Raw genomic sequence first — 27,574 nt, 5'->3', positions numbered from 1 at the left:
AGGCCAGGAGTAGCTTCTCTCCACTGAACCTGGGGATAGCTCACCGGCCACGTCCCTGGTATCATGCTTGTATACCCATCCTCGCACCCACTCAACCCCTGTCACATAGCCCCTCCACACCCCCACAACCCTTCTCACCTGAGATGCTAAGCCCACGGCGGAACACCTGGTACATGGTCCGGGCATCATCATAGTAGTGGGTAAGTAGCTGAGGGCCAGACCCAATCACAGATCGCCGTGCCCCGCCACTGTCCTACAAGCCAAGCACCGGCCAGAGAAGTTGGCTGAGGCAGGTAGGGGTGCCAGGAAAGGGCCGCAGCATGCACAAGGCTGTACACAGCTCAGATGTACAACCCGTGCATGCAGTTAGCACTGTGGCATCTGTGTGCCCACGTACACATGGACTACACACACCTGGACTGTACACACTCGATCTGCATGTAGCCACACTCCAACATAGTTGGCTCATGCATGAAGGCCGGGTATGCCAGTGTCCTCACATACAAACTCCACACACACATACAGCTTTCTCACAGCAGATCAGCATATACAGAATGTCCAGAGTTTTCAGTTACTGTTCATACACACCCATGGCTCATTCATACAACACAGTGGGGAGTATTGGCTGGATTCAGGAACAACCTGCCAAGGTATCTCCCATCCCATCACCTACTGCTATGCTCGAGTTAAGGATCAGTTGGGTGTGGTGTTAGCTAAGAAGGCTGCCACCCATCATTCATGTAATGATGTGAATTAGAGGACTGTGCTGAAGGTTCTGTCCCAGACACAGAGGCCTAGGAGGCTAGGAAGGGAGGACAGGCTGAATTATGTTCATGTGCAGTGAGGGAGGAGAGGCAGGCAGCAAGTTCCTGGGCCCAAAGAGGCACGGCTGCAGAGTGGGAAGGTGGCAAATCCCCTCGGTGCTGGTGAGTAGGGTGAAGAGCCAGCCTTTTCCTGCCTCCTCCCCTTCTACCCTGTCACCCCTCCCCAGGGGGCGAGAGTTTCACAGCTCTCCAGTATCACAGCTCCACCTCTTCTTCAAGCACTATTTGAGCTACCCTGGGCTGGGCCAGAACCTGCCACCTCTTGGAACAGCAGGTCTAAGGAAAAAAACATCTGTGAGAACCAGAAAGCAAACAGCCAAACTCAAAACCACAGGGAGCTCCCGACTGTTTTGGAGCAGAAAGTTCTGCTTGGCCAGTGCTTTCAAGAACCAAGCCCACCTAAGACCTGCAAGAGAAGCTGGGACACATCCAATCAGACCCAGTTGGCACCTGGGCAACAGATATGGTACAAGGAGAGACTGTATGCCAGGGACAGAAGAGGCTCAACAACTGGGCATGTGTGTTAGCGAGCAGCTGCCAAGCTGGGCTTCGAAGGATGCACAGGGGTTGCCGGGCAGAGTGAGAAGGAGAGAACAGCAACCTGGGCATAGGCAGCATCACATGCAAATGCACCAGCAGGAGGCACAGGTGCGTTTGGGGAACTGTAGGCAATACATGGAACTCCAGATGGCAATGATCGGGGAGGAGGCCAGAGAGGCTGCAGATCAAGGCAAAGAATATAGACTTGAGGTTGAGGGTAATAGGGAGCCAGGAGAGGATTTCAGGCCGGGGGGAGTGACATGATCTGAATTGTTTCTCACCACATAGCAGGCACAGTCAATGCTGCCAGGCCCTGTCTGATCTGGGCCCCTCTTGCCTCTCCCATCTCGTTTCCTACCACTGTCTCCTTTGCCTACTCTGGTGCAGCCACTCTGGCTTTCTGTGCTCCTGGGGGATGAGGCAATGGAGGGTGCAGTCATTCCAGGAAGGGAGGCATTAGCTTCATCCCATGTCCTGTCTTCCAGACCCACAAGGTGACTCACTCAGTGGCCCCTACACATGAGCCAGGGTCATCCATCTCACCATTCTGACACCATCCAGACCACTGTCACCTCCAACCCAGGTGCCTGCAGCTGCTTACTTACGCTTGCCCCTGTCACACCCACCCTTCTATGGCACAAACTGGCCATGTATCTCCCTACTGAAAACCTCTAATAGCTCCACGCTGTTCCCCCTGCCGGTCCCTGCACAGTTCACGGAGCTCTATCCTTGCTGACCTCTCCAGATGTGATATAATCACAAGCTTAACCAAAAACAGCTGTCCTTAGTGACTTCTCTGGGTCATCACACCCAATCTTTACCACACCTTAGAAAGCAGGTACTCTTTTTATTACACCCTTTACAACTGAGGGCCCTGAGGCTCAGAGAGTTAAGAAACTGCCCAGGGCCATACAACTCAGAGGCATAGCCAGGCTTCAAACCCAGGACTGCCAGTCACCAAAGGCCATTCTCCACAGCACTCGGCTGGCCCATCTCCAGCCCCTCTCCACTACCCAGCAGCCCACACAAAGCCCCCATGTGCTTCAGCACACACCTGCACCTTTGCACATACCATTCTTCTGCTGGAAAAATGCCCTGAAGATCCCAGCCCCTACCTCAACCTGCACTCTCCCCTACAAGGCAAAACATGCTTATGATAGCCAAGGTGAATTGTCAAGAGCAAAAGGCAAGGTGCACAACAGGGTATGTGGTGGATATGAGTAAAAACACAGTGAGTGTCTCTACACATCTGCTCATGGCCAGGACACAGCATTAGCAGGTTGCCTCAGGGAAAGAGAACTGGGAGAGCAGGAAAGAAGACAGAAGCTTTTCAGTACATTCCATTTGTTTCTTTTGGACTATGTGAATACATTATCTATTCCAAATGAACAGAATTAAAGAGGAGCAAATTTTTAAAAGGCAAAAATAAATTCCATAAACTTAATAATGAAACACACCTCACCAGTCCTTCCAGGCTTAGTCTAGAACACCCTTGTCCACTGGCCCCTGTATCGTCTTCCCCTTGGTGGCACCATGTGTGAGTCCACGTGCTCAGGGAGAGCAGGGCCAGGGGTAGGCTGAATCCTGGGTCCCAGTACCAGACCGGGAGAGTTTGGGAGGGAATCTACCACGCAGCTCCTCATGAACCTGCTTAGGCTTCCTACTGCAATACCAATGAGCCAAGGCCCTCCTACCCGAGAAGCAGGCAAACCAGAGGCCCAGTGGAAGGCCCAGGTCAGGCTCTGCCCAGAGGCAGTTGCTGGGAGAGGCAGAAGGAGTGCCTGGTAAGAGACCCTGCCCAAGGCTGCTGCAGAGCTAGGTGACTGACTGCCAGGAGAGACAGAGCTTCTCTGGGCCATGTGAGGTCAAATAAGCCACAAGTCTGGTTTCAACTTCCAAGATGCCTGTCTTCTGCCCCCTACTTTCCGTAGTGGAACGTCTCCTACCCTGCTCACCTCTACTTCTTCTGACTGCATCAGGAGGTTGCATGGCGGCTGCAAGGCCTTTGGCCGGTGAGTGAACCAGTAGGCAAGGATGGCGGCCAGGGCACCCATACTCACGAGGGTGGTGGCCGAGAGGCTGCGGAAAAACTGGCCTAAGTCGCCTAGCTCAGGCAGTCGCAGTATCCTCAGGATCTCCTGTGTCTGCATCTTCTCCAGAAGTGAGAGGACAAACTCTGTTGAAAACAAGAGTCAGATGAGGCAAGAGACCTGACGGGCAGGTTAGGGAGGGGTCCTGGGTCACAGGACCTGATATCTGGTCTGATACACCACAGGGCAGGCCCTGGGGGAGTTCGGATGTACAGAGTGCACCCCAGAAGCTGGCTACCTAGAAGGGCTTTTCCCAGGAAGAGGCCAGAACCTTCTGCCGTCACACATCCTGCCCAGTTTTCCTGAGAACCACACACTCAGGCCCTGGGCCATGGCTGACAGCTGCTTCCATATTTTCCAGGACCACTGCTCTGGCAGCTCTGGGAATGATGCCTCCCAGGCCTCAGGGCCTGGGTGCTCTGTTCTCCTGTGTGACTGCTGTCGTAGCGTTTTACTTATCTTTGCTCCTGGGGTGTGGAGAAGAGGGAAGGGCAGTAGAAGTGCTCAGCACGGTGCCCAGGGGTGAAGGAATGCAGGCTCCTCCCACTCTACTTCTAATCTCCCAACTCCAGGCCATGACCCTGAGCGAGACTGAGACCGAAGCAGGGCAGGGCAGACTGCAGATCAGCCCTGACAAATACTCCAGCCCTCATGATGTGAAGGTGAAGACCTATCTGACTGTATGAGCACTATGGCTCTGCACTGTCCCTGACCGAGTACCAAGAGGACAGCTGGCCCCGCCATAACTGGGCCCTGTGCTGTCCTCCCTGATCCCATCAGCAAGTGTTCAGAAGCAAGGCAGGTGGCAGAGGAGAGAAGGTGTTAAACTGGTAGGAAGAGAAACCACCGCTCAGAGCGAAATGGCTCAGCAGAGTGCTGTGTGCGCTCCCCAGGGGACCAACATGTCCTGCCATGTCACAGATGGCGGCCAGGGAGCCACTCTCACCCACTACAGCCCAAGCGGGTACAGTGGGTCCATCAGGGAGACATGGGAGATGCCCTAGGGTACACAGAAGGAAGGTCTCTGTGAGAAGCACTGGCGAATGGTTGAAAGAGAAGCAGGCCCCAGGGGCCTCCTGCATCCTCCTCTCAGCCACTAAGTGAGGCAGTGTTGGCAGAGCAAATACACAGCCAGCTTGGCTCAGGGGTTCTGCACCTTGCTTGGAACTGAGGAAACTATCAAGGGTGGGCAAGGTGATGGGTGCTGGCATCCCCAATGGGACCCCCTCATGTCACTGCCTAGTAGGACCTGAGGCTAGAGGCACCTACAGGTCTGCCAGCCCAGAGATGGCAGGATGGGCTTGAGGCTGCCCTGCACCATCCACAGGCACCCTCCTCACAGGCCCTTGGCCTTTGGAAGCATGGCTGTGCTTCCAAGAAGGGAAGCAAGGAGAATGCAATAGCGGCTACTCTGCAGCTGTGGGATATGAGTCAAACAATTGCTTGACCCCTGAGAGAGGGGAGATCTGCTAAACTCCCAATAAATGGCATTTGTGCTAAACCATAACATCAAAACACCAGAGATGAAGTCAGTTGCAGAGACAGTCAAAAAACTCTTTAGTTATAATTCCTTCTCCTTCTCTTATGAGCAATGCAAAGTTGAGCCTATCCTTCCTCTCTGAACCTCCACTTCCCCATCTTTAAAATGAGGGCAGTACAATTTAGACATATAAAGCCTCTTGCACTGCATCTGGCATGTTCGGAGGACTAAAGAGATGGCTAAAGAATATGCTTGTCAAACCAAGAGGACTGCTCAGCCCAGGACACATGAAAAGAGGTCAGGAGCAGGACTGGTTCAAGCACTGGGCACAGGTGATTTGGCCTGGACACTGTGGCCCCACAGGAGTTTATGCTGTGCAGATGGCACAGCAGGCTGAGTCCTGGGAACACTCATCAGCCACCCATAGGCTCTGGGTGAGCCTCTGGCCAAGTGTGGTATTGTCACTGTGCTCCTGAGCTGGAAATCCAGTTTTAATAGGCGCTTCCTTGAGCTGGGTCAGTTATGAGACCATCCTGGAGGAACAACCCACTCCTAGCATATCCATCCAATTCAGCTTCTGCATAATAAAGCAGAGGACAAGCTACGGACCACAGTGGATTCACCAGGGAAAATCACTCTGGAGAAGACTCTGGGGAGGTGACCTGCTGGCCTTCTTGGGACATTTACTTCCCTAAGCTGCAGATGGGAAGATAAAATCACAGTCAGGCCTATCAGATAAATGACTCACTACTTAGTAGAAAACCCAGACATGTTCGCCAGCTCTTAGGGTGGGTTCTGAGCTGATGGACATTTTTCTTAAAGGAGATGAACTGACTCAATGATCTGAGAAGCCAAGGACCAAAAAACTCATGCGTAGCATGAGGGCTCAGCTGTATATCCCAAAAGTTTTAAAGGGAACCCTGGAAGGATACCTCATTACCACCAGTCCCTGGTCCTTGGCAGTTGCTCACGGACTCTAAGCTTTGTGTATTGTGGCATTCGGTGCAATGCTAGAGTTTTTGCAGAGCACAGCCCAGATTAGTCAAGTCATCCATCTGTCCTTCTACCCATCTAGCAGACCCTCACACGGTCCCTGTTGTCATCTAGCTCAGAGTTGGGCCTGCCCTCGGTCCCATGGGGAGGACACATGAGGAAATGGGCAGTGCTATGATCAGACATGGGGAGCCAGAAAAGCTGCCTGACGCAGATATGAGGGAGTCAGGGCAGGCTTCTGGCAGGAAGTGATATTGATCCTGAGAATGAAAGATAAAGACGAAAGGGTGGCCTGGCAGAGGAAAGTAAATATACAAAGGCTGGAGTTGAAAGAGCACATGGGACACTTAGGGAACAGAATATTCTGTGCAGAAAATAAAGCACTGAGCCCACAAAATCTCATACAAAGATCAGTGCTACAAGTCTGTGGGGCTGGCCTCTTGGATATGCTGAGCTTTCAGCAGTCACCATATTACCATGGTCCTCAGTGGGAGGAAGAAGGGGACTTGGCCTAAAATTCCTGAATTCCTGATGCCTGGGCAGCCCTTTCCTACGCACTGTACTGTTTGACCCTCACAACAGCTGCAGGTACTCCCTCTAAGGTGGGAGCAGAGACTCCACTGGAGAAGCCACCTTGTTCAGCAAGCGAGGCACACAGTAAAGAAGTAGTAGAGCATGGACTCAAGCCCAAGACTGCAGTCTCAATGCCAGCCCCTCATGTGGTATGGACACCCCAGCCCCTGCCAACACTGGGCCCACTCTCACAATCCATCCTTTCCTTTGCATTGGCACTGAGCCCACAGACAACCAGCTCCAGCTGCTTGGAAGAACCCAGGCCCGGGTTCAGGGGCTGGGGGAAATGCAAGGCCACCAGAGCCTGTGTGAGGGGACAAGCCAGTCAGGCCAGTCATTTGCTATTTTTCGCCAGCCCACATGGGTGGGCTTCTTCCTGGTCTCACATCAAGAACTCACCAACTTCTCCTGGCTGAGTCCTTCTTCTCCTACCTGGGGTGATGGAAGGCAGTGCACAAAGGGCTGGGCTGCCCACTCCTCCTTACAACTTCTACTTAGGTGCTCACCCCAAAGGAGGTATTTGCAGCAGTGGCAGCTCCTCTGGCCTTGAGGCTGGGCCTGCACCCCTCCTTGGCTGGGCAGCAACCAGAGGGTCTCATTCTTTCAGGCTTACCAACCTTCTCAGTCAGTCAGAACTGCTTGCATTTACACTGAGGTTCCCTTCAGACCTGGGAGCCACTGCAAGGCAGAGTTGTGAGTCCAGGTCCCCTGAGGACATGGGCCTCACAGTCAGCCCAAGCCACCAAGCCTCAGCCTTGGAGTCTGGTCTCATCTCATTATTTCACAGGGCCTTGGCCTCCTCTGACCTCCACACCTCTCTTTTGACCTGGGGTAGGGCTTGGTGGTCTCTAGGGTCCCAGCTGTGCTGCCTCCTTCCATACCCCAAGAGACTCTCTTGGCTGCAGCAGAGATGTGTATTGTGTGTGTGTCGGGGGCAAGGGGAGTGCGGACAGCACTCAAGGGAATCAGTGGTGCTGGTGTTGCCAGGTGAGTGGCTGTGTTTGTAAATATTCACCTGGCAGGAGGACCCAGGCATGAACAAGCCACTTGACATGAACTAGCCGCCTCCTCCTCTCTTCCTGGAATATCCGACATCTTTTTCTTCAGCACAGACCAGTTCAGAATACCAAGTAGTATCTAAGGCTGAGGAAACTGGAACTTCCTCCCACCTCAGCATGCCCTCTGCTGATGTAGGGCAATCCAGCACGGGAGAGAACAGGAAGAAAGGGGCCCCGGTGGGAAATATGTTGGTTCCAAGGTGGTGGGGTGGCAGAAGCAAAGCCCCAGAGCACAGTCACTGTGGAAATGGCCCTGGGGACCCTGGCGTGGCTCCAAGAACCCTCTGCTGGTCCAGCCTCCTAACCTTAATACTCTAAGCTTCACTGTCTAGCTGGATACCCGACCACTCCTCTCTACCCCAATAGCCCCTGGCCTGACAGCCACCACCAAGCAAAGCCCAGTCTCCCATACCACCCTCTCCATAGGTCTCCTTGCTCTAACAGGTGCTTGCGCTGTTACCAAAGTTATTTCCTGATATGTAGATAGGAGCATGTCATGCCACTGCTCAAAAATCTGATCTGGCTTCCTATTGCCTTAGGACCAGCGTCCAAACTAATGATCACACTGAGGCTCTCCATGATCCTCAGATTCTTCCCTCCCCTTAGAATCACTCCAGCTTCCTCTGTATCAGCCTCTCTAATAGGGCTTCATCTTATGGAGTTCTGGGCCTCTGAAAACCTCTGAGGTCTTCAAAAAGGGTGGAGAAGCTCAAGCCCAGCCACCAAATCATCGAAGAATCTCTTCAACTCCAAGTGAAGAACTCTAAAAGAAAACTACGACCTCTCCCAGGGCCCAGGGACCCTAGCAAACAAGCTTGGGAGAAGGCCCAAAGGGGGTATTCCGGTGCTGAACTGACCTGGGTCCAAATCTTGACTCAGTCTCTTGATAGCTGTGTGGCCTTGGGCAGGTCACTTTGCCCCTCTGGGCCTCATCTCAAACAAGCTCGTGGACCGAGAGTGCAGTGCCAGGAATGTAGTAAGGGAAACACTTAGTAGACAGTAAGTAGCTGAAGCAGTTACTCCATCTCTTTGCAAGCCAAAGGGGCTCAAAGACAACTTGCACAAGTAGATGCATTCACACCCTACCTTTCCAGCAGGCTCCTGGCACTGGGGAGGCGGCTGAGCTCGTCCCACTAGAACCAGCCTCCCTTTATAGGGCCTGTGGGGCCCAGGGAAAGAAGTTACCACATCTTGATCAAAGCACAAAGTGGTGAAGGCCCTGCCCCGAGTCTGCCCTCCTGGGGACAGCCGATGGCAACAGCCGCCTGCTCTGAGAAGCCGGGTGGTGGTAGAGGCGTTAGCAGTGGTGGCGCAGGCTCCCTGGTGGCTGTGGGAGCAGGTCTGGCAGGGACCAGGGCACAGAGCAGTTCTGTAAGGAGTTGCTGGCCCCTCAAGGCCCCCGCCAGCCCCACCTCCATCTGCATGCAGGGCGGTGCTGGCTCAGATCAGCTCAGAGCCAAGCAACCCAGCCTTAACCCTCACCCTGCCAGTGTGCCAGAGCCTCAGCTTGCACCCCCTTGCTTTTCCCCTCACCTCACCCTGTTTGCAGTTCAGAAAGAGAGTTTGCCAGGTGGGTTTCTTAAAAACAAAGGCTCCTCACACATCCATTTGAGACAACGATTAGGGCCAGGCCTTTGCGATGGGCTTGGGACTGCAGTGAGCATGAGTTTATGTGTGTAGGGGGTGGTGGGGGGGTGACAGGAAGTAGTGGGGAATAGGGGGTGGGGATGCCAGCTCTCCGGCACTGAGAGCGACTGCACCAGCCACCCGGGATATTCTGCCTCCAGCCGCTCCCAGGGGCTGCCTCTGCTCCCCACCCCCACAAGGTCACAGTCACAGCCAATCTACTTGGGAAGAGGAAAGAAACAACACAGTTCCAGATCAAACATCTGCTTAGGGATGCTCTGGGGAGTAAGGACACTCTGGACCAAGGATCAGAGCCAGCAGGTGGAAGATAGTGGCCGATCTCCACCACAAGACCCCAGGGCAGCACACCAGCCCTGCTGTCAGGCCTGCACTAACAGATATTGTTGCCTGGCTTGCACAGGAATGGCCACCCTGGAGCCAGAACTCACACCCTTGCCTATTAGGATCAAAGCTGAGCTCTGAAGTCCTGCAGCACCTCTGCCAGACTGAGAGACTGAGGTCCCAGGGACTCCCGGAGGTCTCACTACTGCAAGATCTGTGAGGCTTAGGGCTGTGGGTGGCTACTTCCATAGCATTTTCACTCCTACTTCCAGGCTAACATGCGGCTGAGCACACAACTATGATTACTGCATATTTTGAATTGGACATTCATTCTGATCATAAGACAGACAGCTAGACTCATGGTGACAGCCGCTCATAAGTAAAAGACAAGTCCAGGCCACAGGACCCAGCTTACCACTGCCCCCAGGCCCTACTCACATCAGGTGCTTCTGGGCAATTACGAGTCTGCCTGCATTGGGCCACTGTCCATTCAAATTTAACCCTGCTCCCTTGCTGCAAGAATGTCCCAGGACAGGACCCAGTGCTCTGAGCTCCCTCTTGAAAGCTGTTTGCCTAACTGCCTGGCAAGTCTGGAGCCCACAGGCTTGCAACACCTTCCCTGGAGCTGATAACGGCTTCCACTACTCACCCTATCATCTGGGTGAGCCATGAGGAGAGCTTCCTGCCTCAGCGACCCTCATCTGGAACTTGGCCCTAGCTTCCCCCAACCCACCCTGATTAAAATGAACAAATATCTGAGGACCCCTGATCAGCCTACAAAGTCACTTCCCCTTTCTTCTAGGCAGGACCCTTACTTTTCTCCAGATATCTTCAGAGATGTTTTTAATACAAAAGCTTCCTTTAATGCTTCTCAAGGCAGTCTCTGGGGCAGGAAATCCAGTGGTCGGTGGGAAATCCCACAGAGTGCCAGAGGCATAGAGCTGAGGGAGTAGTTTTGTCCTAGGCAGTGTGCAGCCCAGTCGCCAGGTTAAGAAATGCACAGCCTTCACTGTTACACATGTGCAACCCTGTCTGCAGAGGTGCAAACACAGCAACCCACACTTGCCTAACACCTACCCTCTCCACACAGGGATTCAAGCTTGTCTCTGCTGTGAGAGAGGGGCTTGCTCTCCATTTTCCTCTTGGGTTTTAATTAGATTCGCAGAACCACATAAGACCAGGGCAGAAATAGAGCAAAGAGCCTCCCTGACTTGGAAATTGCCAAGTGAGACCCACTGTGCATCCCCCATGAGACAGAGGTCCAGGATACGATATGGGATTGCCAGGTTACATGGTGGATCACCTGCCAAGCCTCCCCAAGGAGCCTGATCATAGCTCTGATGGTTCAATTAAGCTCCTTGAATGTAGAAAGGCCCAACTAAGCCTGGCTGTGACTGAGCACTTTACAGAGCCACCTGTTGCAACTAGCCCAAGCTCACTGTGAACAAGCCTCCCTTTAGCGGCCTCCACCGCCCGCTGGCCTCCCCATCTTCATGACAGTACCTCTCAAAAATCTCACTTACCCTAAGCCCCGCTCAGGGAATCTGGGTCCACATTCCTGATGCTAACACCAGGAAGCCAGGCACAAACAATGCTTTCAGGAACTTTAAAATACGAATAGCCTTGAGAAGAGAGGAGCAAACAGATACACAGTGTCTTTCACACGCTCTGAGATAAAGGTTGTCCTCACCATGAATCAGGCAGGACAAAGTTCTCAGGGCAAAGAGGGACAGCAGGAGCTAAAACAACAGCAGTGGTCCCTTTGGAAATATTTACAGGGTATGACAACCAGGACTGATGGTGTGGACGAGTTCAGTTCCTTCCACGCCAAGCCCTGGGACAGCAGGCAGGACCCTATGAATACTGACCACGGCCACGATCACCTCACAGGCAGAGGAACACTCCCTGGCCAAGTCCTTCTGTGCAGGAAGCCAAGTCCTGTGGCTGTAACATGATCCTTTGCCTTCCCGGCCATGTCCACGTTAGGACTGCTGGTGCCCTGGCCTCAGGAGCAATGATCCATTTCTGTCACTGGCTCAAACTTAGGACACACTGCAAACCAAGCCTGAACCAGTAAAGGGCATATGGGCTGCTCATGGCAAGGCCATGCACTCAGAGCTCAACTGCAGCTGGCTGGGGTACAAGCATGATGGGATGCAACCTCCTCCAGCTAGAGGGAAGCTCCTTGAAGTAGGAAGGGTCCTGCCAAGATATGGTTGGGGGTCACTAAGGTGGGGGGAGCAAGAGAGGGATTTGCTTGCCTGCTTGTTCACTTAGGAGCCCTGCTGGTCTCCTGTGGACATGTGCTAGGGGAGATATGCCCAAAAGATAGAACCTGAGACATCCTTAGCCAGGGAAGGAGAGCAAGGAGAGGATCCGAGCTGGGTGGGAAAGGGAGGAGAAGAAGGCTATAGCAGAGTGACAGAAGTGTGTTGGTAAGTCACAGGAAGAGCCTGTAAGATGTTAGGGCCCCTGGCAGGAGCCCTCACACAGTGGCAGAAAGGAAGCAGAGGCCTGGCTGCATTGAGGACGGGGGCAAGAAGCTGAGGCTGGCAGGATGGCACTTAGCTGTGGGGAGAAAGGAAAAAGATAGTGATGGGTACTGTATATCTGCCTCATGCCTTCAGAGTCACAGCCCATAAGCTAATGGCACTCAGCCCTGGGGGTTTGGTATGCAAAAGTGCCCCAGGCAAGCTGTGCTCCTCTACCCTTGGCAAAGGGATTGCTGCTGCAGCCGGGATCCGGCATGGCTCCTTCACCTACCATTAAAGAGTCACTGAATGTTTTTGTAGACTAGAAAGTGAGCAAGACAAAAAGAGTTTTGCCTTTGGTTAAGGGTGCACTTTCTGGCAAATCTGGTAAATAGCTGAATATTCTGGCATCCCCATAGTCTGACAAAATTCCTCTTCTGAATGCCACAAGAAGAAACAAATCTGAATTTTCTCCAGTTTAGCAAAAGGCTGTGCTGGTCAACAGGAATCTGCCACCTCCTGAATCTCCGCTCTGGAGGTCAGGCAGCACAGCAGCTGCAGCCTTAAGCTGCCCTCCCTCCAGCAGCAAGCGGTCAAGTTCTGCTGTTGGCCTGTGAGAACCTACAGTGTCCACAGAGTTAACACCAGACTGGAGCAGCCCAGCCCTCAGTGGGCAGGGAGCACTGGGAACTCAGGCCTCCTTTTCAAGGCCAGGATGAATGGGAAATATGCAAATGGCCATCTCCCAGGAGCGGCAGGGGAGGGCCTGCTGCTGGCAGGAGGGCATCACTCCACTTGGGTCTGTCACATGAAAGGGTTTGTATTCCTGCCGCTGGCCGGCTCCTGGCCAGGCTGGGGCTGTTCTCACCAGAAAACAAAAATGTCTTTCAGACCAAAGCAAAACGAGGCCCCAGCTGGCCCAGGCAGGTCCTTGGGTGTTGTTCACACTGACCCACTGTGAACACCCATCACTGGGGCTCTCACTTTGCCCCCACTGGAAGGAACCCACCATCTTTGGAGAGGCAGCTGGGGGCCTCGGTGGCTGCTGAGGAAAGCACTATGTAAGGTCGGGGGGATGGAGGTGGGATCCAGAAAGAGGGTCAGCCCCCTCTGAGGCTCTGTTGGTTTTGTGCTTTTCAAAAATAGTAGTGGCTGAGTCTGAAGTAGCACCTCTTTTTTTGTATAAGGAAACTTCAGTCATTCTCACAGTGTTGATGGTAAACATGGAGAAAGAAATGGGAAGAAAAAAGTGCTGGTACATGAGAAGACCCTGCAGTGCACAGAGAGGACTTTTAAGAATGGAGGCCACGTGTGTCCTCTGCCTGGTGCCCACAGTCCTGCTGCCGCAAGTGCCCTCGAGCTGGGGGTGGAGATGAGGGCGGCCCAGAGCCCCGTGTGTGGGATCAATAGCTTCCAGGACTCGGGCTCCTTCTTCAACCAAGGCTCTATGCCAAGGTCAGGCTTCAATCTTTTTTTTTTTTTTTTTTTGGCTGACTTTCAGCAGACAAAACACTGCTTCTCTGACACCCCATTGTCACCAGGAGTTGCCCATTAACCACAGCACAGACCTTGTGCCCTGTGGAGCATGGATGCCACTCGGACTCCCACTATCAGGAGAAATAGCACAGCAAGATCTCAAGCACATATGTGGCCATTGAGCCTGAGAGGACATCTAGAACAAAACCACTTTGGAATTGATTTTAAATTCCAATAGGTGGGTTGGTGGATGCTCCATAGATCTCCTGAAATCCAAGGGAGATATGTCTTGTCAGCCTCTGGGGCCAAAGGAAACTACTATTCGTTTGGGCCACACAGTATCTTCATGAAGCCAAGGTGCCAGGCATGTCTCTGTGAGAGGTCATGGAACTGTCCAGGGAGCAGAAGCAGGAGGCAGAGGAGACAGGACACTTCAGAGTGATCTGGAAAAGTTGGCCCCACAGGTCATAGCCTTCCACATCTGGTCTGCGGCAAGGAGATCAGGGACACATGCACCCAAATCCCCTACCAGCCTACTGGATGGGGGAAGGCCCACCCTCCATTTTTCTCTAAACCCTCCCTGCCACCACAGACAGACCTAGGCTTAGGGGAGTTGGCCTGCAGAATATGCATGAGTTGGCTGGGCGTGGTGGCTCACACCTATAATCCCAGCACTTTGGGAGGCTGGGATTTTGAGGTGAGTGGATTACCTAGATCACCTGAGGTCAGGAGTTTGAGAACAGCCTGGCCAATGTGGTGAAACCCCGTCTCAACTAAAAATACAAAAAAATTAGCTGGGCATGGTGGCAGGCACCTGTAATCCTAGCTACATGGGAGGCTGAGGCAGGAGAATCACTTGTACCCAGGAGGCAGAGGTTGCAGTGAGCCGCGATCATGCCACTGCACTCCAGCCTGGGCAACAACAACAAAACTCCATCTCAAAAAAAAAAAAGTTTATATATATATATGCATGAGTTGAAGGTGTCCCCAGAGAATCACATCCAGCCCATCTGCTGGAAAGCACAGTCACCATGAACACTGAAGTTCTCCAGCCACTAAGCCAGGTCCTGGGGTCTAGGTGGCTTCATGCAGCATCAGCTCTAGTGGCAGGGCAGAGTGGCCAGAGCTTTTGCCCCTTCCAAAGCAAAGGGGTCACTGCAGGCCTGGATGGGTCTCCACTGAGTCCACTTTCTCCATACTGACAGTTGCCTTCCTCTCACTGGCCAAAAGGCCTTGCCATCCAGCCTCCAGCCAACCTCCCTGTCCAATCTCACTGGCCAGCTCACATCCCACCTTGCTGCTCTCTGTCCCAGCTCTGACTGTCCTTGCTGTGCAGCCTCAGCTGCCCTTTCTATCCAATATCTGGTTGACCTCACTGTCTCTCCCAGTGACGTTTCTGCCTATTTATCAAGCAGGATCTGCAGTCAGTGTCTAGAATGGTCTGCCGCAAAGATAAGGCTGGGACAGGGGTGCATGGGCAGGAGGAGTCCCACAGGGGAGTCTCAGCCCCTACAACAGTCCATGAGTTGGTGGGAAAAGCAGGGCTTTGTAGCAGGACTGAGTCTTGATCAGTCACTTGGAATCCACATCCTGCACTGCTAGGCCAGGCTATGCTGAGAGTGAGGTCGGGTCCCAGGCACTGGTCAATAGGGTCTGTCTCAGAGCTGCCCAGTCAACCTGGGCCTGTCTACTCACTCATTTATCCAATAGCTATCAATTACTAAGTCTGTTCCTGGCCCTAATAGGTGCCAGCCCACATTTGCTTATAGCAGGGGCTGAGTACTAAGATGCTGATTGTTCCCTCACTGGTCTGGCTTCCTGCTCTAAATTCCCAGGAGACAGTGATCTCGGAACACAGGCTTAAATGGGCAGATGGCAAATCAGAAGCCATTCCCAACTCCCCCGGACACCCCCTACTAAATACCTGGATTAGGTGCAGGGAGAGGAAGGGTGTCTCTGGGAAGAGCTGGCAAATAGGGTCAGGTGGGACTTCTTGGGATTTGAAATCCTTCCAGCTCTGAGAGTATTGGTTGGGTCTCAGAATAGATAGCTCGGCTTGGCTTGGAATTTCTGTTCCAATCCACTTCTCATCTTCCCATTTCTGCCTGTCCCAGGCCCCAAGATTCACATGAATTAGGAGCTACACAAAGGAAGCAGGCCCGAGAATAACCACGCCTACCACGGATCTCCTGGGGCAGCCGAGCAAATGATGAGGAACCACCCCTGGGCATCCTGAAGGACAACCCCAAGGGCTCAAAGCAGCATCTCATCCATAGCACTCCCCTAACCCCACCAAAGTGGATGGTTAGTGGGAACTCTGGCGAGGTCAACGCAAGGAATGGGGCCATCACACCAGACCATCCAGTGAGATGAGGACCTTGACTGGGAATTCCTCTCATCTAGGCTTGGCAGAGTGGCCCAAGCTCCCCATCTATCAGGAGACTGGAACCTTGGAGCTCTAAGGAAGCAATAGCCCTCAGAGAAGACTCTCTTCCACAAAACCGGTCACCCAGAAGCTGTGGGTTCACTAGTTCATTCATTCATTCAGTAAACACTTCTGGAGCACCTCCTTCTGTTCCAGGCTGCACTGATTCTCAGCACTCGGGGTTCTCCGGTGAAGGGTAACCTGGCCCTGCCTGCAAGGAGCTTACACCTGCTTTTCCCTACTGCTTCTAACGTATTGGCGTCATCCCCCAGCTGGGCACAAAGCCTGGCATCCTAGCAGGAGCACACTCAAAATCTGTTGTTTACTGATTGACTTGTGGTAATGAAACAGCTTATAAAACATATTATTAAAATAAATTACTCTCAGGGAACTCTTTATATCATTAGTTTATGCAATAAACACTTATGTACCCTGTGTGCCCAACTCTGGATTGGGGACATAGACATGAGACACCTGGCCCTGCCCTCAAGGAGACCATGGGACTTGTGGAGGAGGCTTGTGGAGCACAGGAATAGTGTCACCTTGGTCATCCACATGTCCAGTTCTACCCATACCTCCTTGACGCAACCACTGCACAGAATAAAGCCAATGCTGCTTGGCCTGTTATCCTAGGCCTGCAGAGTCCGGCTCTGGCAACCTCACTGGCCGAGCAGAATTTGTCCTTCAACTTCATTCAGATTCATTCAGATTCCTATTGCCAATCTTCCCTTACACAGGTCCCTTGGCCTGGAATGCCTTTTCTTTCCCTACTCCCTTTCTGATGTCAGAATCCTGGATCCTCTTTAAGGAAAGCCTAACACAAGTTATTATAATTTTAGCTAACATGGTTGACTGATCATGCCTAGTGGTCCCTTCCTGGACTGAAAGTCTGAGAATGTGGCCTGACTCACAGCTGTTACAAGTTGCTTCACCACTGAACCTCTTTGAGTCTCAGGGCCTCACCTAGGTAATGGGGATAACAGCCCACAGTGTTGTGGGAGGATGGAAGGAAAGCTCGGAGAATCATAGACAGGGTGCTTGACACATGGTAGGTGCTCAGTGAAACAGCAGCCAAGTCAGCCTGTTTGCAGCAGCTAATCCCATAAAAACACGCCTCCACACACACCTAGTACTTAATGAGTATTTGAGTGCCTACTATGTGCCCAGTGCTAGCTGGATACACAGCGTAGCTTCTGTTATACGAAAGCCTGTAACTTTTGCCCATTTTTACAAACAAGCCAGAGCCTCGTGATCACTCACTCCATGTATGGGACAGTCCTGAGTCCCATCTGGGGCTGTAGCTGAGCCACATTCAGCCTTCTGAAGGTCAACCTATAAATCTTTGTAATCACAAGGGGCAGAACACCAGCTGGAGAGCATAATGACTGGGTTCTGCTGCCCCCTGGTGTCAGTATGCTCCTACCATACAGGCTAGAGAGCTGTGAGAAGGTGCTGAGGGCAAAATCCTGCTCCATGCTGGTGCACCCTGTACAAATTCAGGCTTCGTTTGTGAGGCATGTCCCCAGCTGGCCACAGAGCCACCTGTTCTGCCTGGAGCTCCACCATCTGTCCCAATTCATAACTGCCATCTCCAAACCCCTGGGGTGGCCCTAGACCTCAAGTCAGTTCTCTACCCTAATGGGAGCCCAGAATGGGGTAAGGGGAGGATCTCATGGACCTGAACTAAGCCAAAGTGTGCAAGTCTACGCTTGCCCTAGGCATCTATAACCAGGAGCATGCCAAATCATTCTTTAGACCGGCAACCTTGTCTCACCCCACCAGGGCCAGCCCCACTTCTCCTAAGGCAAAGACCAGGGGTGGGGGCTTACCTCTTCTCCTTACTGGAGCCCAGCCTCGACTTAAGCCATCCTTGGGCCACATCTATTCTTATCCATAACATCATAATGACCTCCTACTACCCTCCTGGACTCCACTCTCTTCCTCTTGACTCAGCAGCTAAATGGAGGGCTCTTCTGTCACCCAAATAAAACCTTCTCCAGAATCCTCTCCCACAACCCACATTGCTCAGACACAAGACCCTGAAGACTCAGCCCTCATTGCAGTTTTTCCACAAACTCCGCTGGTTTGGCTTCCCCCACTAGGAACTTGGCCTCCCTATCTCTAACAAATTCCCCTGAATACTGCAGAAGCCCACTCAGAGGTCACTGATGGTTGGGTATATGATGGAACAGATTGGACCCTGCAGCATGGGACTGCCTTAGCCTAGAGGAAGGTGTGCCCTTTTATAGTTATCCACCAAGGGTGGGACTTCTTTCTACTTTGCACGAAGGTGCTGTATAGGCAGGCAGAAGCTCCAATCCACTGCTCCCATTGTCCTCTAGGTGTTTATGGCACTGAGGGCATGCTTCCCCAAACCAGACCTAGCATCTGACTCATACTGGACTTATTTTACTTGTCTCCTTGTTTAGTATTTAGCACACAGGTGAGATCTGGACTGGCCCAGTACTCTGCTGGCCTCTCCAGCAGGCAACAGGACAGACACAGCCCAGAACAGATGGCTACCTCCCCCAGACAATCAGCTCCTCCTCCTGGTACATGCCACACCCCCATCCCCGACTTCATGTCATCTCTCCCTGAGGGCCCTTGAGGGAAGCCCTTGCCTGGCCCTACCTCGTCTCCCTAGGGCCAGGTTAGGTGGCAGAAAGCACATAACTCTACTAAAGAGAGACATTGCCTCCTGTTACTGACTGAGTGGAAGGGATCTGGCAGCTGCCATGGGACCATGGGACCCTGGAGATGACAAGGCAGAGCATGTTCTCAGGTGTGCTCACAGAACTACAGCTCTTAACTCAGGAGTCTCTTCTGCCCCCAGAGAAAGGCTGGGGGCCAGGTGAAGTCTCAAGGAGGATGGACACATAACTTAAAATGCCCCAGCATTTGTCTGGGGTATTTTATCCAATGAGCACCATAGACCAGCCTCAGCCTCTTGCTTTTTGCATTGAGAAGCTTGGCCTCTGTGAAAGCAGCCACTACCTGCCCCAAGAATCACTCTTGCTTGACGGTTCTGAGGCCTGTATAGTCTCTCAGCAAGGCAGCCCCCAGTTTCCCATTAGAGGAGGCAGCTGACCACTTTAGGAAATGCTCCACAAGGAAACAGGACTCCACTTTGAGTCAGTGCCAGCTAACCCTGCTCACAGACAAGGACCCCACATGGTGAGGGACTTTTTCTCACAGGCTGCTGATGACCCTGGTCACAAGTGGTCCTGCAGTTCCTAGACACCTCCCTGCAGCCACAGAAGACCAAGTTTTTAGAGAGCTGACCTTGGACCCATGGCTGGGTGGGGGCTTCCTGACAGTAGGGCAAAGGGGTCCTGGCAGTGGGGAGAGGTTCTGAGACCATCTATCATGCAGGCATTAAATGGTGGCTGTCACGACCACCATCACCATTATTTTAATTATCCTTGCCCTTTACCTCCAACCCCAGCTCTAGCCCTGTCCTTGCCTGCTGGATGTGCCTCAGGACCAGAGTGCCCCTGTACAGCCGGTCACAGACACTGGCAGACAGAAGGAGCTTAGGGAGCTGAGGGGATTAGGGAGGCTTCACTCACTCCCTCAGCTCAGAGGAAGTGTCCCTGTGGCCTAACTCAAGGCAATGGTAGGGGTGGAGGAAGTGATTACCTGGCCCACCAACCCTCCAGGTTCAGGCCTGAGCCAGCCAAGCTCTTAGCATTGGTTGATCAATTAAAACCTCGAATGGAATCCCAGTCTGCCAGATATCCATGTGACATTAGGCAAGTCAATTGACCTCTGAACTCAGTAAAAAAAGGGATGGTGCCACCGACCTCCTAGGATTTTCCGTGAATATTAAATAACACGTACAAATTATCAGGTAAGGATTTCAAAAGGGTCAACTTCCTCCCCTTACTTGGCTCATAAAGAGCTTTATTACCACTTCTGATGGTGCTGTTTGAATGTGAGATCATAATAAACACTAACATTCATAGAGCATTTGCTGTGGACTAGGACAGGTTTAAGGCCAATTTAAGGATCAAGCACTGCACATAAATTATCAGGCTGAATCTGCACATGGGGGTGGGGGTGGAGGTGGAGATCCTTTAGTGGTATTATATTCTGGAGGACCCCAGGCTCAGAGAGGGGAAGTAGCCGGTGCGGGTAGTAGAACTGGCAGATAAAAGGGCCTGTGGTGAGATTCCAGGTGTGGGTGTATGGGGGGTTGGGGGAGGTAAGTGCGGAGGCGGGATCCAGCAGGGCTCCTCTTAGCCCCCTAAGAAGTGCAGTGATGAGGCTGACTCCTGTGAGGTGGAGGGGAGGGGTCTGGAAACAGTGGAGACACAGCAGCCCTGGGCAGAGCAGAGGAGTCAGGTGAATCCTACTTTACAGAAATCTTGTACTCTGGCTGAAGGACGGGCAGGGAGGGGTCGTGAGGAAGCCCCTCGCTGGGATCAGGAAGCCCAGGTCAGTCCCGGTTACATAGCTGACCTGCTGTGGGACCTCGGGGACCAATACCCTGGGTTCCTGGTCCCAGGAGATGGACAAGGACGCAATGTCTGTCCCTGGCCTTGGCTCGGCCTAATCTGATCCGCGGATGGTCCTTGCCATCAGGGAAGGGGGACGCAAGAACTTGGCGGGGGTTTATAGTGGGTCGCAGTGAGCAAGCCCCCATCTCCCTCCGCAGACCCAGGTGCTCCCCAAACCCGGCCCGGAGCCCGCGAGAACTGGGGGCGGAGGGTGTACCTAGGCGGCCCTGGGGACCTTGACGGGACAGCTCAGCAGCCGGGGATGGGGGCTTGGCGGCCGCGGAGATGTAACACCCCCACCTCAATCGAAGACCTCATAGCCTGCGGGAGATGGGAGTTCCGGACGCGGACAGGACGGGCACTTACCTACGAACAGCCAGAGGGAGCCCCCCGACACGAGGAAGAAGGTCAGCATGGCGGTCAGCGGGGCCCGGCCCGGCCTCCCCGGCCCGCAGCCCCGCAGCCCAGCAGCCCCAGCAGTAGCCGCGCCGCCGCCGCTGCCGGGTATTTTTAGCCCCCGCCCTCCGGCTCCGCAGCTCCCGCCTCCCCGCGCCGCTGCGGAGACGGCTCAAGGGGGAGGGCGCAGCGCACGCTCGCACCCGAGCCTTACTCCCTGCCCAGCAACCGGGCCAGGTCTGGGGCTTGCCCCGCGCTGACCGCGGTGTCGGAACCGCCGAGCTCCCGGGCGGGGGAGGGGCCCGGCCGCAGAGCGAACCAGCCCTCTCTGGTCCCGCTCCCCAACGTCAGTACCTGGCGTTCTGGGGAAACCGGCTGGAAGAGGGAGCACGGGCGACGAGCGCTAGAGCGTGACATTGAGCCCACCCCGCCGCCACCCACCCCATCAACGAGCGACCCTGCCCCCGCGGGACTAGCAGCCTGGGTTTTATGGCTGGGCAGGCTCGAATGGCAGCTGGGTCGCGGTTACCTGTCCTAGGAGGTGCACACTCCTGTGGGCCGGTGCCCGTTGACCCCAACGCCCCCTAGAACCCGAGTTTGCAGACATGGGGAGCCTCCAGGTGCCACCTCTGCAAACCAGTGAGGAGAGGGAGTGGCAAGGGTTCATCTAGGCTCTGACAAATCGGGCAGCTAGACCAGATAGTGCTCAGATCATCTGCGGACGCACGAGTTCAGGTCTGAGGCTACACAAGGTCACAGGAGACTCAGTGTGGTCACAGGCTGCCATATGTGTTCACCAGTAGTAACATGGTCACAGGCAGCCACATGGAATCACAGGTGTCTCGTAAGGAAACAGACAATCATGGTCTTCATACACAACTGTATGTGGCACACGAGGTCTCAAGAAGCCCCTCATAGTCACAATGAATGGCCATATAGCCACACACAGTCACAGATGGCCACACTGCTGGGCTGAGGACTTGGACACCTGTTTCAGTGTCTGCGATTGAAAGGAGGAAGCCCAGCTGCACATTTTCTGAAATAATAAGGGTAGGCATCCTGGTGGGCACCCCATGAACATCTACACCTCCATGCAAGATCACCTCCTCCCGATGCCCTTGCTTGTTTTCCTCAAGCATGCAGAGCCCACCAGGACTCCAGCACCGAGGACAGCGCTCAGGCAGCCCGGCCTTCTCTATATGCAGCCCTCCCAGGCCAGGAACTGGCTAAGCCACAGCCCAGGAGGAAGAGGATAGAAAACCAGAGAGCAGAAGTCAGGAAGCAGAGAGTGGAAGAGCACGAGATCTCTTCAGGCCCACTAGAGACCATCAGCTATGAGTGCATGTGTGCTCACAACTCAACAGCTGGGTGTGAGTGTGTGGGGACCTGTATCTGTAGTACGAGTACATGGCATGTATGTGCCCAGGCCTGTATGTACCTTGTAGTGGTGCAAGTGTGCAGATGTGTGCCTCTGAGTCACTTCCAATCTTTACAATAGGATCTTACACCTGCTCCATCATAGGATCTGGACTCCTGGGAGAGCTGCTCCAGCTTGAACTCAGCCACAGCCTGGCAGGGACTTTGCTGGGATCTCAAGCTTGGCAGGGCTCCTCCAAGAGGGTGTGACAGAGGCTGTGTGGCAGGACTCCTCCCAGCAAGTAACATGGCTTTCAGAATCCCCCCACCCCTGCACTCCCACTGATAGCAGAGTGACTGGAGATCTGCTGGTACTGAGGAGGAGACCCAGGAGAACCAGGAGGCTGGGCAGAAAGAACATATCTCCCCAGACCAGATTGGCCTAGGGAGGTGGTCAGGTAATTTCCCCATAGGCCAGGGGGCCAACAGAGCATTTTTTCACAGAGAAGGGGGCCAGGAGCCAGGCTGCAAGCCTCAGGCCTCTGCGGCACTCAGCTGCAGGAGCACTCCAGGCACTATGCGGCTCTGGCAGCCTCCTCTTCAGAGTGATGTCATGGGACACATTTAGCTTGGCCTCCAGCAGGATGTCGCATCCTGTTACTCTCCCTACAGATGTCTCTGCTACTTGTGATTATTTTAATTCAAAAACCAGTACTGGAGCTGTGACTGATTCTAGCTTAGCCAAGTATTTTTCTGTTTTCCTCTGAGCATGGCTTGGTTTCCCCTGAGGGATAGGGACAGAAAGGCCCTAGCCTGGTTGTGGGAGGTCTCTCTCCTCTCTAGGCCTATTCCTTCCACTGAGTAATGGGACTTGTTCTTTCCTGTCCTGAGTTCCCAAGGTCTTCTTCCTTCTTTGTGAGTCTCCATCTGTGAACCATCTGCAGGCATGGGTAGACACTGTGACTCAGGCCCTAGACTGCACGGGTGTGGCATCCATGGAACCCAGGGCCCAGAAATGCCCAGGCCAGGCTGGGGAGCCCTTAGATACCCTCTTAGTCCTTAGACAGCAAATCCAGCCACCATAGTGGCCAGCCATGTTCACACACATCACCTCCCAGACCAGCATCTCTGAGAGGGCTGGCAGGTAGGAGCCTAATCATCTATTTGCAGCCCTGGCACGGGGTCTGGCCCAAAGAATGCAGAGGATATTATCCCATTTGACAGAGCAGAAGACACTGATGTCAGGAAAGGCAAACAACTGACTTAGGTCACACAGCAGTTCTGGGTTCCTGACTACCATTTATTCATTTTTCATTCATTCTCTCCTACATTTTGATAGTTTCCCAAGTTGCAAGTGTCTCTGGTAGAATCCAGAAAACTCACTTTTCCAGCTTCCTTTGCAGCTAGGAGTGGATAAGTGACTTAGACTGTACCAATGAAACACTCTCATGAGCCTTTGATATAAAAGCCAGAAATGAGTGAGAGAAAGTCATGCACATGGCATCTACCTTGCTGGCACCAGGGTGGTAACAGAAGCCATGGATGGTAGGTGATTCTGGGAGTCATTTCAGAAACTGAAATTTGAGCCTGTTTCTTGAACTGCCCCCAAAGTTGAGCCTTTTAGAAGTGAACATATTCTTTAATGTACTCTTTTTCTGATTAAAATAGTCAGTCCAGACTTTGTTTAGTCAGTTTGGAGCCAAGAACTCAAACTGATCCACTCACCATCCCACTGCTGAAGGTCTTTCCTGCCCTCCAGAGGGTGTGGCTATGGGGCTGGCACACAGCATGATGCATCCTCCGTCCCCATTACTGCATCTCCTAGTGGAAGCTCTGGCTGATGGGGCTGGGTGAGCTGAGCCAGGTCTTTGCTTCTCTGTATTCTAACAACCACAAATTCGGAGACCTGAACCAAAAATTTGAAACTCAACAAAGAATCCACCAAGGATAGCTACCCCTTCTGGAGCAATGGCTTTTAACACATGATATAATGGTTGGAGAGCTGCAAACAATATTCAACCATGTATTTTACTGAATAGTGGTGTTTTCCCCCCTCAGATTAGTAAAATTGTTCAACATAGAAATTTTGGAAACTATAGAAAAGTATAAGACAAAATCACTTGTAATTTCATCCCCCAGTGAGAATGCAATAATAACTAATGCAGTTTTGTATATTTTCTAACAACAATAATAATATCCAACATTTACATAGGACCTAGTATGAGGCAGACATTATTTCTAAGCACTTTACGTATGTGTTATGGACTGAATTGTGTCCCCCACATCCCAATTCATATAGGGAAGCTCTAACCTTCAATGAAACTGTATTTAGAGACAGAGTCTTTAAGGTAAGTAAGGATAAATGAAGTCATAAGGGTGGGGCACTAATCCAATAGGACTAGTGTCCTTATAAGAAGAGTGACATCAGGAATAAAGGCCTGAACTTTATTGCGAGAAAGTTTATTACGAGACCTTTATTGCAGAAAGAAGGCAGTCATCTGCAAGACAAGGAGAGGTCTTGCAGACCAGACACCAACTCTACCATCACCTTGACCTTGGATTTCCAGCCTCCAGAATCATGAGGAAATAAAATTCTGTTGTTTAAGCTGCTAAGTTTGTGGTATTTTTGTTATGGCAGCTCTAGCAGCCTAACACAATATGCTAACTTGTTTAATCTTTACATCAACCCTGTCTTTTCCACATGTGTAGTGCAGTTCAAGAAATACTCATTGAATGAATAAGTGAATTATGGATATTGTTTATTCAGTATCTTATGTTGCTTTTTTTTTTTTTTTGGAGAGTGCAGTGGCATGATCTCAGCTCACTACAACCTCTGCCTCCCGGATTCAAGCGATTTTCCTGCCTCAGCCTCCTGAGTAGCTGGGAGTACAGGCACTCACCACCACTCCCAGCTAGTTTTTGTATTTTTAGTAGAGACGGGGTTTTGCCAAGTTGGTCAGACTGATCTCGAACTCCTGACCTCAGGTGATCCGCCCACCTCGGCCTCCCGAAGTGCTGGGATTACAGCCGTGACCCACCGTGCCTGGCCCTTATGTTGCTTTTTAAAAACCTGACATGAGTTTTTTTCCCATGTTATTACCGCTTTACATTTTAAACAATGAATACCTGAGAGCCACTCACGCATTCATTCATCTAACAAGTATATGCTGAGTCCCCACTATGTGCAAGGCATTGTTCTAGGTCCTGGGGATGTAGCAGTAAACAAACAAAAGGTCCCTGCCTGCATGGAAAGCACTTGCCCTGTGGAAATGCCATTGTCCATCTGTCAGGCATGAATTAACCCCGCTTATTTGGGAGGGTTTCTTTTAATTGAAAATTCTCTGTTGATTCAACCAGACCGACAAAACCAATGAGATTCTTTTTTAAAAAAAAACGCCAATTAAATAACTGAAGGGTGTCTGGGATTTCCCCCAGAGCTATGGAAAGGCAAAGATAGAGCTCTTGGAAGTTGTCCTGAGTCCACTGGGCTGGGAGTTAGCACTGGTCAACTGGCTGGGAGTTAGCACTGGTCAACTAGCACTGGTCAGCTAGCTGGGAGTTAGCACTGGCACCTCCAGGTTCCTGAGGGGACACCTGTGCATATGTCTCCCACTCACACGAGGTCAGAATTGGATGGGAAACAAACTACATTTTAAAGACTGAAAATGAATAAAACTTGAAGAAAATATAGATTAATGTTTACACCATCTGGGGATGGGGAAAGTCTTTTTATGCACAACAGAGAAGGCAGAAACCACAAAGGAAAAGACTAGTAGATTTGAAGGTATCTGACTACATGCAAATTTTAAATGTCTACATGTTAAAGGCTACCATTACAAAGATCTAAAGAATCAATAGATAACTTGCAAAAATATTTATGCCACAGGCAACAGAGGGTTTGACATGTAATCCAAATCAATAAGAAAAAGAAAAAAGAGCAAAAGCCATAGCAGGCAGTTCAAGAAAGAAATGCTGCCCTTCTCAGCCGAACTGCCCACTTAGGCAAAACGTGAAGCTGTTGCCTGTATGTTTTGTCTCCCTCTCCCAGAGATTATGGTGGCATCGCAGGGTGCTGATCCCTGTGATAAGAAAGAGGACCAGCATTCCATAAGCCCCAATCTCATCCATCTGGAAGCCCCTCAGCCACTCCAATCCCTTTTCTCTTCACTGAGAATCCAGACCCTTTTCCCCAGTGACCACCTAAGCAGCTCAAGCCCACCAAGCAGGCCAGATGATTTTAAACAATAAAAGCAGGATAGAGATGTTAAGAAACTATGTATCTGAGGGTCTGACATCCTGAGAGCCCTTTCTGGGGGGGGGTTTGGTAAGGTGTAATATAAACCTCAAAAAATTCTTACCTTTGGACTATCAATGGTGGGTTGCTCAGGAATTAATACAAAATGTGTGCATGTGGTGGTGTGGGGGGGGGAGAATCAGGAATTATTTGTTCAAAAAGATTGTCATTGCAATATTATTTACAGTAGTGCCAAATTGGAAGCTACCCTAATGCTCAATCACAAGGTTGGAAACATTTTTGGATATCTATAGGATGGCATATGCTTTGCTACCCACAAAAACGATGATGCAGAAGACTGCACAATGACACAGAGGGATATTCATGGCATGCAGCCAATTGAAAAACGCAGGTTCTAAAACAGTACAGTCAGCATTATTCAAATGATGTTTAGAAGCAGTTATATATTCATGGAAAAAAATAGAAGAAAGGTTAATATTAGTTATCAGTGAGTGATGGGATAATAAGGCTTTTTTCTTCTTTAAATTTATCTGTATTTTCCAAATTTTCTACAATGAATAAACATTTTTGTAACAAGGAAAAATCTATTATAAGAAGAAGCCATTTCCGGTGTCTCTTGGTTCAGTGAGGGCTGGGGTGCTGGAGAAGGATAAGCAGGTCATGGGAAGATAATTAGGGAAATCAGAGTGATGCCACCTCCCACATAGCCTGACAGCAGGGTATGAGTAAAGAGTTCTTCCTCCCGGGACCTGTCACCTTCTGACCCTGAAGTCTTTTGGCACCTACCCCAGAACCCCTTTCTCTCGTGGCCATTAGAAAACCACAGTGAGCTGGGGCTGGAGAGAGAGAGAGAACAGGGCTGGAGGTGGCCATGAGGACTTTCAGGGTAGCTCCTATAAGCCTGGGAAGATATTACAGAGGGAGAGAAGGGGGAAGAGCCAGAGGCTTTAGAGGTGGTGGAAGGAAGAACTCTAGGAGGCAGCCAGGTGCCAGGAAGTCAAAAAAGAGAATTTCCAGAAGAGGGTGGTGCATTCTCTGGAGGCAGGCAGAATGTGTCCTACTCACAGAGCTTATTACAGGGAACCAAGACTTTAACACCTAAGACACTGAACCCTGCCAATTTGCACCCAGACCCGTGGAAAACAAAACCTGTGCTTTGGGAGGACACCC

The 27,574-nt window shown here is 51.9% G+C and overlaps 1 protein-coding gene and 1 long non-coding RNA gene across 8 annotated transcripts in view; one reads left to right on the top strand and one right to left on the bottom strand.

The window, feature by feature from the left end:
* ACSL6 (acyl-CoA synthetase long-chain family member 6) overlaps positions 1-21,320 on the bottom strand; it is a 62,524-nt gene extending 41,204 nt beyond the window's left edge. For 2 of the 7 annotated variants that reach the window (XM_011969286.1, XM_011969287.1), the window contains exons 1-3: positions 20,764-20,903; positions 3,320-3,540; positions 139-253 (exon numbers count right to left, since the gene is read on the bottom strand). In XM_011969286.1, coding sequence (XP_011824676.1) covers positions 139-253; positions 3,320-3,540; positions 20,764-20,812 — 385 coding nt within the window. In that variant the 5' untranslated portion in view covers positions 20,813-20,903. Of the gene's footprint in view, positions 1-138; positions 254-3,319; positions 3,541-20,763; positions 20,904-21,007 lie in introns of those variants that run through there. The other 5 variants (XM_011969288.1, XM_011969289.1, XM_011969293.1 and 2 more) reach the window with 5 other exon arrangements.
* On the top strand, positions 12,839-16,275 carry LOC105531362. Its single transcript, XR_001004788.1, has 2 exons — positions 12,839-13,058; positions 15,588-16,275. It is a non-coding gene; the product is annotated as an uncharacterized LOC105531362 (long non-coding RNA).
* Positions 21,321-27,574: the final 6,254 nt, after the last annotated feature.

This window comes from Mandrillus leucophaeus, unplaced genomic scaffold (assembly GCF_000951045.1).
Source record: "Mandrillus leucophaeus isolate KB7577 unplaced genomic scaffold, Mleu.le_1.0 Scaffold88, whole genome shotgun sequence".
Taxonomy (NCBI): Eukaryota; Metazoa; Chordata; class Mammalia; order Primates; family Cercopithecidae; genus Mandrillus; species Mandrillus leucophaeus.
This window is presented reverse-complemented; position numbering and strand designations above follow the sequence as displayed.